The sequence below is a fragment of the Crocodylus siamensis genome, chromosome 2 (genome assembly GCF_052110815.1).
Source record: "Crocodylus siamensis isolate JL-2025a chromosome 2, ASM5211081v1, whole genome shotgun sequence".
Classification (NCBI taxonomy): domain Eukaryota; kingdom Metazoa; phylum Chordata; order Crocodylia; family Crocodylidae; genus Crocodylus; species Crocodylus siamensis.
Window position 1 is genome coordinate 277,189,231 of NC_143396.1, and position 20,755 is coordinate 277,209,985.

At 40.6% G+C, this 20,755-nt stretch overlaps 1 protein-coding gene across 1 annotated transcript in view; it reads left to right on the forward strand.

Moving 5' to 3' along the window:
* The window catches only part of ASPG (asparaginase), an 83,457-nt gene that overhangs the window by 23,113 nt on the left and 39,589 nt on the right, over nt 1-20,755 (forward strand). The window contains exons 3-6 of the mRNA XM_090034659.1: nt 1,298-1,409; nt 5,230-5,355; nt 7,764-7,847; nt 9,300-9,426. Coding sequence (XP_089890785.1) covers nt 1,298-1,409; nt 5,230-5,355; nt 7,764-7,847; nt 9,300-9,426 — 449 coding nt within the window. The remainder of the gene's footprint in view (nt 1-1,297; nt 1,410-5,229; nt 5,356-7,763; nt 7,848-9,299; nt 9,427-20,755) is intronic.

Below are 20,755 nucleotides of genomic sequence, written 5' to 3' on the forward strand. Positions count from 1 at the left end.
TTCAACAGGCTTCTTGCATGTTGGCTGTCCACTGTTTATGAAGCTAATTGAAACTTTATGAATCTCAGTAAAATTAATGTCCATGTTTTCAGATGTTTGGGGTTCTTGCTAGTTTAACCTTATTATTGAATTTGAAGTTTCTTTTAGGAGCTTTTAGTACCATGCTCTCAGCTTTAAATTTACCATCACAATTTGTTTCCTCCCTCTTTCCTTTTGGTTTCATAATCTCGTCCACTTCCTCTTGCATCCTTATGCCTTCTCACCCAGCTAATCCTAGATAGGGCCAGGTCAGGAAGAGGTCTTATGTGGGTATCGCATCCTATTCTCTGCTTATTTCCATGATTTCTGATGGAGTAGTGTCTCATTTTTTGAATAATTAGGATCTGCAGGAGAGAAGCTTCCTTCCTGAAAACTTGACTTGGGCGGGACTGTGAAGAAAGCATGCTGGGGGGCATTCCCCTCTCCTATCTTGTGGACCCTATGCAGATCATCTGAGAGAGTCTTTTTTTATATATAAGGGGCTGAAGAGATGAGGCAGATGTAATGCTGTACTTGAGTAAGTGCATCAAGCCTCTATTTAAGGTTAGTAAGGTCCTTGATGCTGCTCTAAAGCCCTGGGTACATCCTAGGCACTGGGAAGCCCTGTGGTTTCCTTCCAGCAACCTTAGCAGGATTTTAAAAATGTTAATCAGTTTTAGAATTAAAGTTTAATAAGCCAGTCTTCAGGCTAGAATACTAGATCCTGACAAGATAAGTCCAGTGAAGTAGGTTCTTATCTTTCTGTCCTTTTTGCTTTTCACTGTAAAGAAGATTCTTTCTTGTAAAAGTGCTTCCCCCCGCCCCTTTTAAATACATTTGGGTCACTTCTAATTCAGGAGCTGCTATTTAAACTACGCCTTGAAATTGGTTTTATTAGTATACCCTGATATCCCGGGTAGAAGGCAGGGTCGATTTGCAGACTAACCAAAGCGTGTGTGTGATTTTTATTTATTTATACCACCCATTAATATATAAAATTATTAATCTCTCTTGCAGATCCTTATTTTAAATATAAAATAAAATGTAAAAGCACAAGCTTTTATGAGCTGAACCTCACTTCATCAGATGCTTTGAAAGAACATGGAAAAACCAGAGCATAAGGAGAGAGAAATTAGAATATCCTAATATGCCAATGTTCATTAGACTCTCATGGGATGGATTGAAGAGGCTAATAATTGGTAATTTATCCAATGAAAGGCTAGAAGAGAGTGTATAGTAGCTTGAAGGTTAACTTTTTTCATGTTTTTATTCTTGACAGTCTCTCTAAGCAAAATAAACGAATTGTCTACACAATTAAGGAACTTTCACCACTGCTTGATTCTTCCAACATGACTCCAGATGATTGGGCTAAAATTGCAAAGCATCTTCAGGTACTGCAACGTGCAACTAGTTTTTATTCTTTCAGTAATATATTGCTGTTTTTGTTTCATTGTTTAAAAGAATTTTAAATATTATTTAAGTATTTTTAAATACATTCTTTATGCTATCTTTAGTGCTATGCACTTTCTTATATTGTACTCTAGATATTCTGTTTCTAATAAAACACTAACAGAAAGGTTCATACTAAGGGCATGTGTAGGTAAAATGGGGCCCTTAAATTGAAGCAGTGGGTGTTTAAACCCACCGCTTTAATTTACGGCCATTGAAACCTCTGTGTTGTGCACATACCACACACTTACCTGCCTCTCCGGTGGCAGGGAGGGAAGGAGAGCTGCCAGCAGGCAGAGTGCTCCCTGAACTGTGGGAGGGGGGGCTGGTGCTTCCCTCCATGGCAGCGGTGGGCCCCGCTGCAGGCAGCAGCCACCTGCAGGCACCCAGCTCAGGTGGTTCCTGGGGGCACCGCAACCATGGAAGAAAGCACTGGGCTTCTGCAGAGCTCATGCAGACAGGCAGGTTCGGGGCTGGGGGGAGAATCAGGCTCATTGCTTTTCTTAGGTGGACTCTGCCTTCCTGGGCTGCTGCAGGGCTTCCTGCAGAGCCCCTGAGTGTTACGGAGCCCAGTGCTTCACTCCGCAGCTGTAGGAGCAGCAAACTAAAACTCCTTGGAGGAGTGTGCTGCACCACAAGTCATTTAAGGTGCATTACGCCGCCAAATTTCCTACAGCAGCTGGAATTAATGCGCAGTATGCTGCCGGGGCGTGCAAATGCCGATACTGTTAAAGCTGTGCAAAAGCATTTAGCCCTTTTAAGTGTTGTGCACACACGCCCCTCATTTCATCTACACATGGCCTAAATAGGGACTGTGCAAATAAGTCACAAGAGGATTTTGCTTCATGAAAATATCACAGTTTGTTTTAATGTTTGTGTATGTGCAGTCATGACTGAAGAAGAGTTTTATATGTGTTAACTTATGCATTTTATGACATGAATTGAAGAACAATAATGTGCTTGCTTTGGTAACTGGACATGTCTTAAAGTTTAAAACTTAAGAACATTCTTAGATTAGGGTTGCTAACATTTAAAAGGGTGCTGTGCAGATCGAAATCATAAGTTCTAATGGATTTAAATGAAAGATGCTCTTTTGAGGCCTGAAATTAATCTGTCATAATTCTGCAGATTAGTGAAATGGGCAGGGAACATTTAGCTTGGGCACAGAAACTAGCCTGATTAGCTTCATTTCTGGAATATGTGAAAGATATTACTGCAGCTGTGTTTCCAGTACTGTATAGGATTCCACATACGTAAAAAACAAAAACAAGAAACCCAAAAAGCCAGATCTATTAAATGAGTGAGTCTGTGTCATTATCCATTCTCTACTTCAATCCCCAAATCTAAATCTAGCATTGTCTTTTAAGGAGGCAGAAATTCTGCAGCACACGAGTCAGTGGAAGCATGAAAGTGGTGTAAGATGTAGGAAATCACACAATGAAAGATAGACGGACTACACTTGTGAAAATCCAGCGTTCTATTCACAATGCAAGTTGTGTATAAACTCCCCTTCTTCACCTTGTGGTGGCACCAGTGCAATCCCACCAACAGTGTTAATGCTGCAAGTTCTGCTGAAGGCAGTTTTGTCAGTGCAACCTGACTCGAAGCTGGTCTTGACAACCGTGGCTGGCAGCTGGGCTGCAATATCGCTACCACCAATAAGGGAGCTACAGCAATCCTGGGGAAACTTTTCAGGAAAAAAACCCTTGTTAAAACAGATTTAGTCAAAATAAGAACAGAAACGTTGCACCCCCCCCCACCTGCCCCACTGTCATAGGAATCAAGTTTATTGATTGAGTTTACTTGATTACTTGAGTAATGTAATGAAGGCAGTGGCTCATATAATGACTAGGTGACTGTTAGAGGTCCCACTCTGGGCCAGCCCACAAAAAACGTGTGTGGTTACAACTCCCAGCAAGAGCACTGGCTTTGCAGCTCAGGCAGAAACAGGTCATCTTTCTTGTCCTGAAGGGTCAGAAGCAGTGATACGTAGGTATCAGGTGGCTGAAGAAATCTCTTTACTGGAATGACCAACTCTTTGTTACTTTTCTTTTGCACTCTGGGTTTCACTTCTGCATTTCAGAAGTTGATCTCTTTCAACAGTGGTGCCAGCACACATGGGAACTTGACACCACAGTTTTGTCTTTTTATAGGGACCTCTTAAATTTCATATTAACTTTAGTTTCTGCTGTTAACAGAAATCTTTGTGAAAAACTGATCTCTATCTCTTGGTAGTCACTTCTAACCCTTCCCTAGTTATATACAGATCTCTTTTCAACGTCTTTACTGACTGTACGTGACCACATGGTAGAGATGTTTAGTGTTATCTTCTATGCATAGTTAAATGTTAGATGTACAGTTTACAGGGCACAGTGATGGCACATTGATGACTTGTCAAAGGCATCCTTTGGTACAAACGTCAGCCTAAGTTTGACATCACAACATGGTGTTTTATACCCCAAGATACTTTAGATCTTTTAAAAAAAAATTTCTGTTTCCTTCCAAGTTTTGCTTGTGCAGAACCACAAACAGCTCCTCTGAACTCTGAGTAATGAGCAATGGTGCCTTGATGAGTATTTGGAGATGAGGGCTCAGATAGCATGCCTGTTATGAGGAGTGTTGACATAAGGAGAAACTAAAGTAATGATTGCTTTTTCTGGCATTAACAAACACAATTTTAAAAAATCTGATTTCATTTCATGAAAACAAACAAGGATGCTCGCACTGAGGTTTGTGCTGCTGCTGGCACAGAAACTAGCAGAAACCAAAAATAAAACCAGAAAAAAAAAGGGAGAGAGGAGGGCAAAAAAAGTGTTTTGTGTAGATGCAGGTCTTAAAATAGTGGAGAGATTTGCTCTCCCTTTCTTCCCAAAAGTTAGCAGATACATTAATTCTAGCAGGTTCTAGTGCAGAGTGCATTCCTCTGCAAATCAAAATGTTATGAGAGGGACTTTACAATAATTTGTAGAAATCATTCTAGTTGAATCCCTTAACTCTTTAAAGACAATGCAGAACTCTTAGGTCAGAGATGATTCCTTTTATTCAACCAACTAAGAAATAGCAAAAATGCTTTCAGTCCATATTAGCAGTGGCAAATAGCCCTTTTACTGAAAGTTCTTTTGGTTCTTTCTTAACTATGGACCTAGAGCGCTGGTGATGATATTGTGTTTTTTTGAAGGACTTTGCTAGAGACTTCAGACTTACAGTAACGTGGCTGGTGCAAAGCTAAACAAGATTCAGCAGCTCTTGTTAACTTCTGAACAGAAGAGGTCTCTCTTACACTGGCAATGTGCCTGCTTCCCAATAGGATTAAACAGGCTCTTTTCTGTATGTTATGATAGCACTGGTTTGCCTAATCTGTTTCTGTAAATGGTGTAATCCCTAACGTAAAAGCCTCAACAAGAAATCAGACTATACTACTAATTTGCATATGTTAACATTCTTGTTTAAAGCCATTGCTAAGCTTTTCTTAATTAGCAGTCTTCTGGTTTAAAAAATGCTGCATTAATATGTATACAAAGAAGAATCTGTCTTTGACTCTTCCATAATTAGAACTACTAGATCTTATGCTTATTGCCATATTAACCCTTACTTACATTAAAATGAAAACCTGGACATCTTTAACAGGCAAGTGTGTATGTGTGTATTATACTTTTTAAAGGAAGAGCTATGATCATCTGCATGGGTAGAAGTGAAGCACTACACACCTGGTTTGGATCATTCTAATTGTATTTAATGTGGAAAATGTCTTTCCATCTTCAGAAATACTATGAGCACTATGACGGTTTTGTGATCCTTCATGGAACAGACACAATGGCCTATACAGCATCAGCCTTATCCTTCATGTGTGAGAACCTGGGTAAAACTGTTGTTCTGACAGGATCTCAGGTAATGATTGGTCTTAATTTTTCCAGTGCACATGTGTAAAGTACATGGCATCCTGATAAGACATGTAGGGGCAGATCCTTAGTTGGTATGAATTGCCATATGTTATAGCTGAAACCAGATGCTTCAGAGGAAGGTGCAAGAAACCCTGTAGCTGGCTATTGTGTAATATCCCATTTATATGAGAAACATCTTCCTATCCCCAGGCTGTTAGCGGTTTGTGTAAGCCCTAAAGCATGAAGCCTTATATTCCTTTTATAAATTGTTATCCTGTCTTATGCTGTTGTGGGTGCATTGTTCTCATATTTGAATGTAGATTATTCCCCATCTCTGTTATGGAGACAAAAGCCTTAATTTCTTAAATACTTTTTCCATTTTTTTTCTTTTACTTCATGGTTATGCCTGTAGGGTGTTTAGCTTCATTAGTACTGAAAGATTATACTTCATAGAGCATCTAACAGTGGTTAGGAAAGGAAACGAAGTGGTTGTGCCCATGCCAAGGGTGAAATCAGTGGTATAACAAGGACAGGGGCAACTGCCCTGGATGCCATCTTGGAGAGGGGCGCGGGGGGGCACAAAAAAGAGTAATTTATGTTTGCAGTTGTGCTGGTCCGAAAGTTGCTGCTTCCACTTTGCACTGGGTGCTTAGCCACATCCCTGCCTTGCTGGGTGAAATAATTTAAATTAATTTACCTATGGCTTAGACCTACTGCAGTGTGACTGTATTGTATGTTTGCAGCATTGGGTGTGTTGTTTTAGCAGGCTAGTTTTTTTATTTGAATTTTAAAGTGCAGCGCTAGTCACAAACGTTACTTGAAAAATGGCACTGTGACATTTCACCTTTTATCTCCTAGTAACTTCTTACTTGCAAATAAGCTTTATGTAGTACAGAGTACTAATTGATTATTTATGTAGTTTTAATGCTAGCCCTATAAACAAACATTATCCCTAGTGCTAGAGGTTCAGGTGATTATGCTCATAATGACACAGTGGCTGGCAGACAGTGAATTATGATTACTGCTCCTGGTTGGCTAGGAATTATGCACATATAATTTGTTACTCTCTTTTACCAACTCACCTGTTACTACTTGCCTCTTAGAGGGCGAGCTCTGTGGCTTAGGAGCTCTCATCTTACTTATGGTCGTACAGCATCTAACACATAAGGTGTGTCCCAGCCTGGTTGGCCTCTAAGCAGAATCATAATGTAGTTATTTGATAGCAAAATTTCTATCTCCATTGCTTTTGATATATTCATATGGGAGTGTGTTAGCTGTGATGAAACATCAGATGATGTAAGCCCTCTGCTTACGAAAGCTTATGCCATATATTTCTGATTTCATTAGTCTATAAGGTATGAATCTACCCTGCCTTTGTATTGGAAAGACCATAGAAATTTAGTAGCTGGTGTGCTGATCTGGGTCTTGAAAGACCTGACTTCTATTCCTGGCTCTACTACTAGTCTACTGAATGATCTTTGACAAGGTGCTTTACTTTGCTGGGCATCAGCTTCCCCTGTTGTAAATGGGGATAATGAAACTCACCTCCTGGTCTAGCAGTGACATGCGCTCCTGGTACCCTTACGTGATTAGCTGGCATTTGGAGCTTAGTAAAGAAGGCCAATGTGCCAATGCTGTCCAGGAAGGAACAGAATCCAGGTCGCTTTCCCTGAAGTGTGCAGACACCATAAAAATATTCAGGATTTTACTATTTCTCATGTCCTATTGTTTGGATGCCGACCTAGCATGTGACCCAGCAGCAGAGCAAGCGATCTTTAATTTCTTCATGGTTGAAAGGAGCTCAGGTCTGGGGGGTGACCTTTTTAACCAGGAGATAGTCTAAAAAGCCCTGAAAGTTGGCATTCCTTAACTTAGCGGATCTCAGTGTTTCACCTTATATTGTTTTACTGGTGGGAATTTCCTTGTTTAGCTCTTTCATTCTGCTAGGAAAGTTCTAGGAATTGATGCCATTTTGGGTGGTTGTCTGTGAAGAGAGGCTCTTGCTTATCCTGATTTTCTGTACCTTCTTTCTCCACTCCTACTCAAAAACCCTGATGGAACTGAAGACCTAACTCTCTGCTCTTTCTGCTTTTACAAGTGGGCTAGGCTTCACTTCTGAAAGCAGTTGCTTGATCAGAGAACAGTAACTTCTTTAATGAGATGTGTCTTTAAATATAGCTATTAATGAAAATCTGTTTTACATTCAGAGGGAGAAATCCCGCCATCTGCTTCAGTCTAAAAGAGTTTGGATGAAAAGTAAATTTTATTCACCATAAATCATATTATGGGAGATTTGCCTTGATTGTGCCATAAATTATTCATGTGCATTTGTATTGCATAAGCTGGCTTCTCTTTCTCTCTGCTGTTTGGCCTTTCTGTTAGCTATGGGATTTAATTTCGGACTCGTCTTTTTAGGTGCCCATATATGAATTGAGGAATGATGGCCGAGCTAACCTGCTTGGAGCGCTGCTGTTTGCTGGGCAGTTTGTCATTCCCGAGGTCTGTGTCTGTGGCACTTCTGGTGCAGTTTTACTTTCTTGAATTATGTGCAACCAAATGTTTACACCCTTACAAATATATGTTAAGCTGTAAAATCACATGCTCTAATCTCTCCACCCTTTTCCCCCTTAAGGAACTCTTTCAAGGTTAAGAGACTCCCCACAAGATACTACAACACTGCCTGCAGCCTTTTGCCAGATTTAATTTTATCCATATGCCCCTAATACAGGCAACCCTCGCTTAACGCTGTTTCACTTAGCGCTATTTCACTATCACACTCATTTGAAATTGATACCTGATTTCACTTAGCACTCAGCGAGTTTTGTTATAATGCTTGGGGTCACTATCTTGGGTTATTAAAAACAATTGCAGTCGCCATCTTGGATCATCAAATACTTTCGGTTTCACTTTAACGCTCATTTCACTTAACGCTCAATTTTTCAGAAACCAATTAAGAGTGTGAAGCGGGGGTTGCCTGTATATTCTGGAAAGATTGTTAGGTGTGTGAAATCCTGGCTGCACTAGATGGGAAATCAAAGTGTTTTCCCTTGTACATCAAGCTTGGGACTCAAAGTAACAAATGGAAAAAAGAGACTTTTGAAGTGCACTTACTACTGATAACAGGTGGGAGGTTTTGATGTCCCTAGAAACTTGAAATGCCTGTTATGTTAATAAAGAACAGCATGTGTAGCAGCTGGGGAAGCGTTCCTGCACTGCCTCACTAATCTGCCTTTAAATCTAACCTACATAGTGCATAGCATGCCTGGAGTGAGGGGAGTTTAATTTCCACTCTTGTTCCAACTTGGCCTGTCCATTGGTGCTGCCAGAGTGATATAGGCAAGACTGACACTTACTGGCTGTAATTTTCCAAAGTTACTTATAATTTGAATTCAGTTACTAGTCATTGTTAAAAAAATCTAAAAACATATTTAAGGGCCTGATCATGCTCAGAAACTTCTGAGCACTTGCCCTCTGCATATTAGGCCCCTGCTGGGTATCTCAGATCAGGCACCCAAAATCAGTAGTTACTTTTGAAAATCTTGGCCTTTTTTTCTCTAGGCCACCAGGAAGCCTAACACACTTTGAATTTCAAATACTTGCAACAAACCTTTAAAAAAGGGAACTCTGTTCCCTTCACCTATTTCCAGTTAAAGTGAATCAAAACAAAACCTTCCCTCACTCCTAGTTATGTAATTCTCCTGAGGGAATTAGGTAACTAGTTAACATTTAACTTGTTTTAAGAATTTAGGAATAACATAGTAAATGATAGACAGGCCAACTTTTTTTTTTTTTTTTTTTTTTTTTTTTAAGTATTAGCATTGTAAACCTACCACCCTCTAAGTTACTTTAAAAGTTTAGAAAATATTCTAAAAGGGGCCAATTCCAGCACTTATCTATTGAATCTTTCATTACTGGCTTATACAGAGACATATTTGTTTACTTGTTTTGCAGGTGTGCCTGTACTTTTATCATAAACTGTACAGGGGAAATAGGGTGACGAAGGTTGATGCAGGGAGTTTCAGTGCCTTTTGCTCACCTAACCTGCCTCCACTTGCAAATGCTGAGGTTGATATTACGGGTAAGCAACACCATTGTTTAAGCCTTATAATTCGTACCACATGCAAGAGCTTACTAGAGTTATTTCAATATTGTATCAGCGCTTACACAAGTGAAACAGTTTACACATGAATGTGATTTAAAAGCAGTGAATACTGACAGTGCTGTACGTGCTGTACAAGGTGCCTAAATGTTAATTGTAACAGATGTAAAAAAGTAGTGATTTTAAGCTTGGGTAAGACTTTTGTGCAGGTCTGCACTTACAGACATTTTCTAAAGATCCATCATTTTCAAAAGGGAGCACTTCTGAGATGATGCTTAGTCTGAGGATAAAAGTAAAAATGGATTTAGTTATAATATTCTTAAAGGGGGAGTGATAATATTGGTGAGCTTACATTTTTCTGTCCTTCCTTCCTGACTTATTTAGTACTTTATTTAATTGGGATGAGTGAACCTTTTAAAAAAATAGTTAATAGTAAAAAGCTACAGGAGTATACCTGTACCAGTACTCAAGGATGTTGTAATAGAGTCAGCTTCTGTTATGGATAAAATTTTTTTGGGGGGGGGGGGGAAGGGAATCTCATTTTACTATTAAGGTTCCAACAGGTTGCTATAAAACTTGACTTTTAAGCAGCTTTTGGAAATTGAGCAGGTTAGACAAATATTTCCTGGGGACATTCTAGATATAATTGATCCTGCGTCCATGCAAGAAGTTGGACTAAATGAATTTCCTTCTAGCTCTGTATTTCTGTGAAATGTATCAACATGACAGTGCCCAATGTATTAAATGTTTTAATTATATAAAATGGGAATAGAGGTGATGTGGATGTACTGACTTTTTAACTTCTTTCCTTTTATAGCTGATTTTCTTGTAGATGCACGTGAAAGCAAGTTAGGTTTTTTTTTTTGCCTAGTCTCTAGAGGATGTCTGCATAATTTAAAAATAAAATATAGATCAGGGTTCAGGCCTGGATTCTGCTTCTATGGCTTTGGCCCAGGCATCATATATGTCTTGAGAAGTCAGTTAGCATCTTTGTACTTAGCTTTGAAGGTGGTTGTAAGGACAGATCCATTAATGTGTTTGCAGATACTATGGTAGCAAACACTATGGGGGGGAAATGTAAAGAAATCCATGGACATAATTTTACAGGGCTCCTTCTACTCTGTTTCAAGACTGCCATTCTGCATAGTTCCAAGACTGGAATACAAAGGTGGTTTTGATTCAGGACTGAGGTACACTAGGTACTGCTCATGGTACATCAGCTATCATTAGGATATCTAGTAGGTAAAGGGAACATGCTTTCTATCAGTACAATTTTGTTAAAGTTCACCCAAGCAAACAAGGTATTTGTACATTTGCTGGAATGCCGGAGCTGCTATTTTCTGTCTTAGGTTGCCAGGAAAGCTTTCATTTGTATTATTCCTGTACATTGTGAAGATTTCTATTTTTTTCTTTTCTTTTTCGTTTTCCCTTGGATCTTTTTTCTCTGAAATGTCATAAATTTAGATAATGACAATCCTAAACATTCATTTTCTAAATGAAGAATAACAGAACTAAGCTGAACATAAATTCTCTCTTGGACTCTAATGATCTGTGTTGTGAGTACTTAACTTTATCATTTTGGTACTATAAAGATATCTGTTACTTGGGCCATGTTATCCCATTAATTTTTAAGCAGAACTCCCTATTGAGTTGAGTGGGGAGTTCTAGTTTTAAAACTGATGGTATTATGTGCCCTGTTATTACCTGTTTCAGTTGATTGCACTGTTAGTATAGTGTCGTTTTTCCAAGATAGAAGTGCCAGTATTGAATGATTGTTTCATTTTGGAAAAACATAGTTCACAGCCTACAGACAGTAGCTACACTAGTGCAGCTTTCCGCTGTCTAGAATAAATTGTATGAAACATGGTCATCTTCCTGGAGTGTGCACTAAGAATCCTCATATGAAGCTGTCATGGAGAAAAGGAACCACATGGGGCTTTTAAAAATAAACAAGACAAACCCATCTCTCTATCTTTTTTAAATTACTTGGATATATTGTCACTGTTCACTATTTCCTGGTTGCAGCTGGGTCCATCTATTTTGCTGTTTCAGCATTATAAGCCAATCTCTTGCCAATGCCAGGAGGAGGTTAAGCAGCTTATGAAAACTTTTCCTGTAAGAACCCAGTTCTGCCAAAACCTGCTGAGATGGAGGATGCTAGAAACAGACACTGGGAGGGTAGGTGATTCCTTTCCAGCAGTAGAGTAAAAGGCATGGGAAGTATAGGAGTGTGACGGGACCAGAGCTACATATCATCAACTGATTGATGTAGACACTGAGGAGAAGATACAGTAGGAGGTTAGAGTGCTAGCAGTATACTAAGGCTGTGCGAAATGGCTTTTCTGATTCGGTTTCAGATTTGGCCGTTTCGGAGGACAGTGATTCATTTCGGTGTTTCAGATCACTGTCCTGTTTCATTTTGGCCAAATCTGTTTCAGAGATTTGGCTCCTCTGAATCTGTTTTGAACAGGCTGCAAGCTTTACACAGCCCTACTGCCCAGCTGGGCAGGGCTTGGGGCCGGGGGCTTGGAGCCCGAGTGGGGAGCAGGACGGGGCTGTGGGTGGCTCATCCAGGGGAGGAGGAGGAAGGCCACTGCCCTCCATATAGGTGAGGAGACCTCTGTGCAGATCTCTCATCCCTGTCATGCCGGGTCGCAGAGAAGGGAAGCAGCGCAGAGCAGTGAGCAAGCCTGCTGGTTCCTGCCATGCAACTCAGCTCTGCAGAGAGCTGAGATCCGTGCTGGGGGTCTCCTTGCTGCTGCTGCCCACCCTGCGCTGCCCTGGCAACATAGGGCTGCGTGGGGCAGATAGTGGCAGAGAGGAGACCCACGTGCGGATCTCTGCTCCCTACGGAGCCAGGTCACATGGCAGGGCAGTGCTGGTCCCTGCTGTGCAACCTGGCTCGGCAGGGAGCAGAGATGCAGGGTGGCGAGGAGATCCATGGCGTGGATCTCTGCTCCCCGTGGAGCCAAGTCATTTGGCAGTGCAGCAGCGTACAGCTGTCTCCCTGCAAGCCCGGCTCTGAAACTCTGAATTTTCCTAAACATTTTGGATGCCTCATTTCATTTCGGAGATGTTTCTGAGCCATTTCGATTCAGATTTGGTGTTTCAGGCGTCAAAACGGCCTGAAACACCTCCAAAATGAAACGGCTGCTGAAATTTCGCACAACCCTACTATATACTCTCTTGCTGATGTAGACATGCACACAGCATAGCATAGAGAGGGATACAGAATACAGGAAGTCATCAGTGCTCTCTTCCATTTTTTCCCCCTTGGGACATACTCCCAATGACCAGTCCTTCTGGCTGACTTCTGACTCCTTCAGCCATTTTTCCCTATGTGCTCCTGGCTGATTTCTTGCAAGCTTTTTGAGGCTTTTTTAGCAACCTCTTTCTTTCATCCCAGTCCAGAGATGGATAATATCTGGATGTGCCAATTTCCTCAGCATTTTGGATCCAGTGAGCTAGATCCCAACTGGAAGCAGTGACAGTGGCGAGAATATTCCAGAGAGCTGTCCGTGTGAGCAAGGGAGGGGAAGTCTGTGTAGATTGATTTAAAAAGGCCTACTTGAAACAGGAAAGGCAAACAGAAGATCAAACATGGGAAAACCATTTATTTATTTATTTTTATTTTTTAGTCATCAAGTACAGACCATGACTCCAGGGAGATAGTTTCAGCATATTTCAGAACTTTTCTTCTTCCATGTTGCCTAGAAATGTCAAACTAAAAATCTATTTCATTGCTATGGCTAATGTCTGCCCATCTGGCATGTGGTTTGTTAGCTTGAGGGTGTTTGAATGTTTCTTAACACAATTCTAAGACTTCTGCAGAGAAAAAAAGGCACATAAGTGTATGGGCTGTGCAAATGGATACAATACAAAAACCTGAGAGGACAGGCTCTTGGCCTCATTTTCCTTGATAACACCACTGATGATGAGGCTAGTCAACACCAGCCTGGTTTAACTGTCTTGCTTCTGATTATTCACAGTAAAAGCCCAAGTCATTTTATTTTTGTTATCAAGATGCATCAAGGCAAGTGCCAACGCTGCATATTGAGGTGTGTGTCTTTTGGGGTTTTTTTCCTTCACTTCTTGTAAATACAGGCGTGTTTATTCTTGTAATGAATATTTAAAGGGAATGGTGTCATTTGAGGAGGTGTGTACAAGTTATCTTATAATGAAATGTTGCCAAAAATGGGGCTGTGTTTTTATCTTGTTTGCCTGCTTTACGAACTTCCATCCATAGGCTGGTCGAGGCTCCCCACCCCTTGGCTCTTCCCCTGAATGTTAATGAAAGCTGGGGTAGTTTATATAATGGTATGACTTGCCTGTAGTTTTTCAGAGAAGGATGAGAAGAAAGTGGTGCTGTCTGTGTGGAGCCTAGCAATCATTAAAAGCTGTATTTCTCGTTTGATTTCATAACTTTGAGTTCAGTCACCACTCCTTAGGGAGGTGTCTCTCAGTTACTGCACTCCTGTAATAAATAAGTTTAAACCTGCATTGTGTCATATATATATATATATATATATATATATATTGCTTAACAAAAGTTTGTTGCTTTTAAAAACATGCTTGAATTAGTCTGATTTCTTTAGCCTCATTCTGATGTGTAGTTTTGTCTCTTTCTACCAAAGTTAGTAAAGACTAGAAGGACACAGTCTGAAACTTCCTTAGAGAGCTTCTAGCACCTGCGAATTGAAATCAGAGAGATCCTTGATGCTTTTTGTTCAGTACTTCTAAACCTTCCCTTTAACAAACAGGATCCTCAGTGACATAAAGCACCAAGTTAAGATCAGGTACAGACATTACACTTTTACCAGTATATGTGATTGGAAACTGATCTATAGCTATAACAGAACAGAAGTTCAGTGAACACAGTCTGGTTTAAAAATGGTGGAATGTGGTCTAGGATTTGTGCCCCCCACCAAAGGGCTAACATATTTTCGATTTGCTGCCAACCGAAACTACACCACTTATGGAAAACCATGCAACTTAGATTGATTCTGCCTTGGGCATTTTGAATGTCTGTACCTTACCTAAAAGTCTACAAATGGCAAAATAAACCACTTCTTTGCAGTTAAATTGAACTGCATAGTAACTGCAGTACAGCTGCCTGGGTTGTAGTCGGACAGGTTCAGCAGTGGAACGTCAGCTGGCCAGATTGTTGGGCCCCAAACCGAACAAAGATTTCAGCATATACCTACATACAAAGGCAGATGAGCTGCTTTCAAACTTGGATGTTTAAAATTAAACACCTGAAAGCATGGCCAGGTTTTTCTAAGGAGCTAAGCGTTTGTCAGTCCCTCTGATTACATGCCCTTTTAAAAATCATGGTACCTTTTAAAGTCTAAAAGGGTTGCAACTGCCTGGCATTTTTTGTAAACCTGGTTCTGTTTTTAGTGTTTAATTTTAAGCAACCAATTTTTCAAAATGTTAAGCTCTTAAATATATTGTACTTGTATCCCACACATTTTAGCTTATCTGTATTTTTACCAGAGGTCATTTTGGACATTCAGGACACAAATATAACTACCTCATTTTTAAATATTATTTTTAATGGCGTACATCCTCTTTAAAGGCTTGCCTTGTCCTTGGCAAGACCAGTAGCTTGCTGATCATTGTTCTTACACAATAAGTTTTGTATCATATTTACATAATGCAGAGGAGTAAAACCTTTTTGGAAGCACAATCTATCCAAGTCAGAACAGGTTGCTTGTTACCTGTTCTGATGTGTCAAAGCTCAGTAACTTTGCTAATTAGTTATTTTATCATAGGATTTTGTAAAGTTTTCTGAACCCAGAAAGCTAGAATTTTCTCATGCTTTCACTTGTATGGATATACTTTGAAATATATACTACTTTTATATTGCCACTTCTTAAAACTGTCTCCATCAGCTGAGTCAGAGCCTGAGGTGATGCCACAGCTACGTAGAAGGCTTGTCATCTGGCAGAATGACAGGACATAAACCTTAGTCATGCTTTCTCCTTTCTTTGGGTGCTGTTTTTGGTCACAAAAAGCATTCGAAGAAGTTACTGAATGAGTTTTTCACCTTTGCATGGCATTCTGCCTGAGTCAGAATGGATGGAAACTTAGAATTTACACCTTTTTTTTTTTCCTCTTTGAGAACAAATGCAGCTCTGGTTTGGAACCTGAATCAAAGCAGAGAATAGTATTAACTGAAAGATGGAAAACTAGCATTTGTAGAGATAACCATGTTATTCTGATCTCCGAACTTATGATCAGCAGTAAAAAGGGTGGATTGACAAGAATCTTGACCTACATAATAATGCTGATTTTTGGAAAGATGTCTGGGCTCTTTTAATTTGGTGTGAAACCGACATCTCTTTCAGGGGATGTTACTTTCTTGTATACATCTTGTTCATGGATTGTAAACACAGAGCATTATTCAATAATGTATACTTCAGCAAACACTTGGAAGCTTTAAGAAACACCAGAGGAATCCTGATTATCTCTGTTCTTAATCGTCTAATCTTGGCCATGTCTTAATTTTGATTCATGCCAAGATAAATGATCACAGTTTATCTTCCCAGTTTCTTTAAAGAAGAAAAAGGTATGCTGATATTTTTCAAGCTATGTTTGGTAAATTCTCAAGGAAGTATTGGCAAAGTCAACTTTTTTGACTGTGAATAGAGGAAAGGAAGCTTAAAAAGTCCCTTTGGTAGTAATGGCTGTTGAGGATAGGTGAGGCTGCTTTTAAAAATTGGAACTATTGTTATGTGGGTGTTTCTTACAAAAACCACCACTCCTTCCTCTCTTCACACCCTTGAACCAGACTTGAAAAAACATCCTCAATGCACACTTGCGAGAGGACAGCTTACTGGCCTACGTGAGAATGATTTCTGCTGCTTTTGTCCTGAAGACTCTGCCCTCTTCTCCAGTTCTTAGGTATCATATCTTCCTTCCCCCACTAATCACTTTGCATCAGTAACTCTTCCTCTTGAATAGACTTGCTGGAATGGAATCGAGCTTTGAGAGACCTGGAGTGCTGTTTTCAGGTTCTTACTGATAGTGTTTATGTAGAGCTAATTGCATGCATTGCATCGTCTGGGCACCGTCCCAGAGAAAAGCTTTTTTGTGAGGAGATGAATGCTGACAACTTTCACATAGGTGCTTTTTGCAGAAAGGGTTGCTTGTTTCTTTCAAACCCAGATGTACGTAGGAAATCAAACATGCACTGGTCTACAAAAAAACCGCTACTCTCCTAAGATTCTATATAGCACTTGCACAGACGTGACTGAGCATGTAGATAAGATTAACTTGTGCATCTAAGACTTGATTAACATTGAGCAGCTTCGCATATATATTTAGTGTTTTCTGTCCTTCTGCTGTTAATTTTACTTTAATCTGTGGAACCTCCCCACCCCCTGGCCTTGCTGCAGGAGTTAAGCCTCCTATTCTTGGCACAGCACTGCGAGGAAAGGAGTTAGAGCTGTCAGTTTCTGAAACAAAGACAATAAGAATTGGCACAAAGCAGCAGAGCTTGGTAGCATGTAACTAAGCAGGTTTTTTTCCCCCCCTTTAACTGTTTCAAATATTGCTTCTAGGTATAGAGCAAGGCAGATGTTCTGCTCTATAGCTTTGAGTACTCTCTTTTCTTCACTGCGGTTGCCCAGAAGTCACTAATCTCATGGCTGATTGAGTCTTTTTCTGGAAGTCTGGTTTTCTGGTCTGCAATATCACAGACTTTTATTTTTTTATTCCTACAAATTGTGTAGTTAGTAACTGTGATGCATTAAGCATATAACTACATAGCATTTAGGCATTTACAAGAACCACTTTAATGTTTAGAGTCTGGAGGTCAGCTAAATCTCTGCTGTCCTACTGGTGTGAAAAAGCAGTATTACCATATTTACTTGAATACAAGACAAGGTGTTTTTCCTTCTAATTTGCACGGGGGAGAAGCCCCTTGTGCTAGAATTGCATACAAAGAAACCTCACTAAATACACTGTGTAGCATTAAACTGCTGCCAAAAGCAGCATTTGCTCAGCAATGGAAACGAACTATGAAGGTTATTAAGTGTAGCCAATACTGAGTATGGCTATAAAACACATGGCATGCACTGGGCAAACATGCTTATGGGAACCTTTTTAATTTTTGGTATGGCCCTTAAAAATGAATGGGTGTTCCCTCTGGAGGGAACGGACACCAGGCCTGGAGGTACTGCAATACCAGGTCAGCACTGGGAGGACTAGAGCCAGCTCTGGCACCTACCCCTGGGTGCCAAAATTGCTACATTTTTAATTTTGTGTCTCAGGCCAAATTAGCCAAATCGGTTCTGAATTCTATAGGTTGAGCAGAGCTTAGTCATTCAAATCTGTGTGGCACTACCGCTGGCAAGCGTGCATCCTACATGCATGCCCCAAGTCTGGAGCCCTTGGAGTTCAGATGCTTCTGAATCTTGCTTGCCCTTAGCCAAAATGCCAAAGAAGCAAATTAGGGACAAATCCCCCATCTCCATAAAAATAAAGCACATAGCTGAGCTTCTTCTATTAGGAGGCTGTAGCAGATTCTTGTTAGGGGGGAGGGGACCTGTCCATAGTGCATTAGACAAGTCTCCACTCTTAACTACACAACACCATTCAAGGTGATCTTGGCCTGAGGACTATGGTATTTCTCCTGCTGGGTAAGAACAAATTGAATTTTATCAGTATATGTTTAGGATTGTGGATCCCAAAAAATGACAAAGCCAGTAGGGAAATACAAATTGCCTGAGCAAGGGACTAACATTAGAGGGACGGAGGTGAGGAGGGGAATGCAACTAGGTTATAGAAAATACAATGCACTACACTACACTTGATCTAAGCCAAAAAGCCAAGAAGTTTATTGCTACATTTGATATGCCGTGGGGTGGCCCATTTGAATAAAACATATGATAATGTGCATTAAGCACAGTCCCCCTCACTACCAACTTAAGTCATAGCGAGCCACTACATTGTATACACTTTGACTTCCTCTTCACTTCCATAGCTGAACTGTGCCTCCCCCCCCCCTGCATTTCTAGTGATTTCTGTTTCATCATCAGCCTTAAATGTCTGGCAAACATCACAAAACAAGGCCCCAAACAGTTGACCCAGAAGCTGTCTGTGGGCCCCTCTCTCAGCTGTCACATGTGATTAGTGGGGCCCTGCCCTCCATGAGGTGGAAGCAGACCAGGTTGCCCTGTGCCTCAGCTGCGTATAAATGTTTGGAGCATCTCAGGATTTCTCATGAGAATACCCGATTCTAGTAATGAACGGGGTCTAATTAGTACATGGATCTTTTTGTGGAGGGTATCTAGAATACACACACATTAGGAGAAGTGCTGAGCTGTGGGGTCATCGTGGCTTGAAATACTGTTGACTCTGGTGGGACCGAGCGCAATGAACTACAGGTTTCCCTTGCTTTATGCTGTACATGTATTCCTGGAAAATGGTGCATAACTCAAATTTGCATAAAAGGAACCCACTTTACAATGTAACAAATAGGGATATGTTCCAAGATCTTGACTGTACTAACCCCCAGACCCATTTTTACCACTTTTACAAAACAATTTTGGTACTTACCAACTGCAGATAGTACACACAAGCACATTATTATAATGGGGATGACAACTACAGAAACATGTGTTGCACACAATGAGCGAGGAGCACAGATCCACACAGGAGACTATATTTTGGTGCTTGTCACTCCTACAGCGCATCACTCAAAGCATCCGACTGTGGGCTTCCACCACACCGATCTCATAAGAGTGAATTTACCTTGCATATAATGAATAATTGGTATAAAAAGGGTCATCACATAAGTGCAAATTCACACACACAGGACCTGCATAAAGCGAGGGAAACCTGTATATGGTAAATCATGAGCCTTTGGCTTTGGACTAATATCATGTATAGTGGGGGCATCTGAGCTGCAAGGTCTCCAGGTTGGGGCTTGTATGTAGCACTACCTGGATTTTGTGAGTAACTGAAGCTCCAGACCAATGGGTCTGGGAAGGGGATACTTGCATGGTAATAGAGACATACAAACTTTGAGCTATTGAGCTCTGCTCAGTTAAATTTTGGAACTTGACTATTGGGCTTTGCCCAATTGAATTTGGAACTGATTTGGCTTTGAACAAGATATATTTAAAAAAAAGTTTGTACTACATATAAATAAGTACCCAAGTGCTTCTCAGAAGTATGTTTGCTGGGTACCTGTGCTAAAACATGCAGCAGTTTTATAGAAAGGTAACATGCATCAGTTCTGGATAAACAAAGTGTATGGGTACTATATGCAAATTGCTGCAGCCGTATTTAATTTCAAGGCTGTTGTTTAATTTTGCTCCATGTGCCCAGGGAGAGCAGTTTCCGACAGTAAGGAGAGGGGGAAGGGGCTGCTAGAGGAAAAAGTTGGGGTGAAGCAGAGAGCAAAGGGCTACCTGATTCCCCAGATTGAAATTGTCCTTGTTGTAGCAGTGGGAGAGGGTCGAATTCAAGGCAGACTTCCAATAATTAGATTATGTATCTGGAAAATTGTAACAATTCATAAATTTTCCATATATAGAATCTAATTATTGGAAGGGCTATTTTATACTCAGGGTAGTCTTTTATTTATGGTACCTGTTTCAGACTGTCTCTTTAACCATTCCCATCTGTTGTGAAGCCACTTAGAAGCAAGCTGTGTTTCCAGTGTCAAGCTAATATGTATTTTCCTGCCTGCAAGAATCCAGATGCTCACACTGCTCTGTGTGTTTCAGTCAAGACAGCCTGTGACATTGGTCAAGTACTAAATCCAGCTGGGTGAGCTCCTGAATTGTGCTGGTCAACCTCCATGCAGTGTTACAGCTCTGCATGCTCTCCCAAATCTGCATATATCCCTCTTGCTCTCATACTTCCAGCACAGTGGAGATCATTTCCTGATGTATGGCTGGTTTGCTTGGCATTATATTTGTCCTGAATGTTGCATTCAATCTATTTCACAGTGTAGGAGTACAGACATTTGTTTATCTAATCCCTTCTTTTCCTTTCCCCTCCCCTCCCCTGCCTAAGCGTTGTGCTTAAGGCCCTTTTTTGTTTGGACCTATGTAGAGGCCCTTTTATGCTGAGGATAAGTGTTTTTGTTACTTTTCAGGGAGGGTGAGGAAGATGAGGAAAGAAATATTCAGAATAGTTATGATGATATCACAGTATGATATAAAGGCTGTATATGCATAGGTGATATCAGATATGGATAGTGTGTCTTGATTCATTCCCCACCCCCCACCCCGACACTCATGTCTTAACATCAAGGAAGGAAAATGTTTTGGTGTAGGTTTGGAGGGGGGCT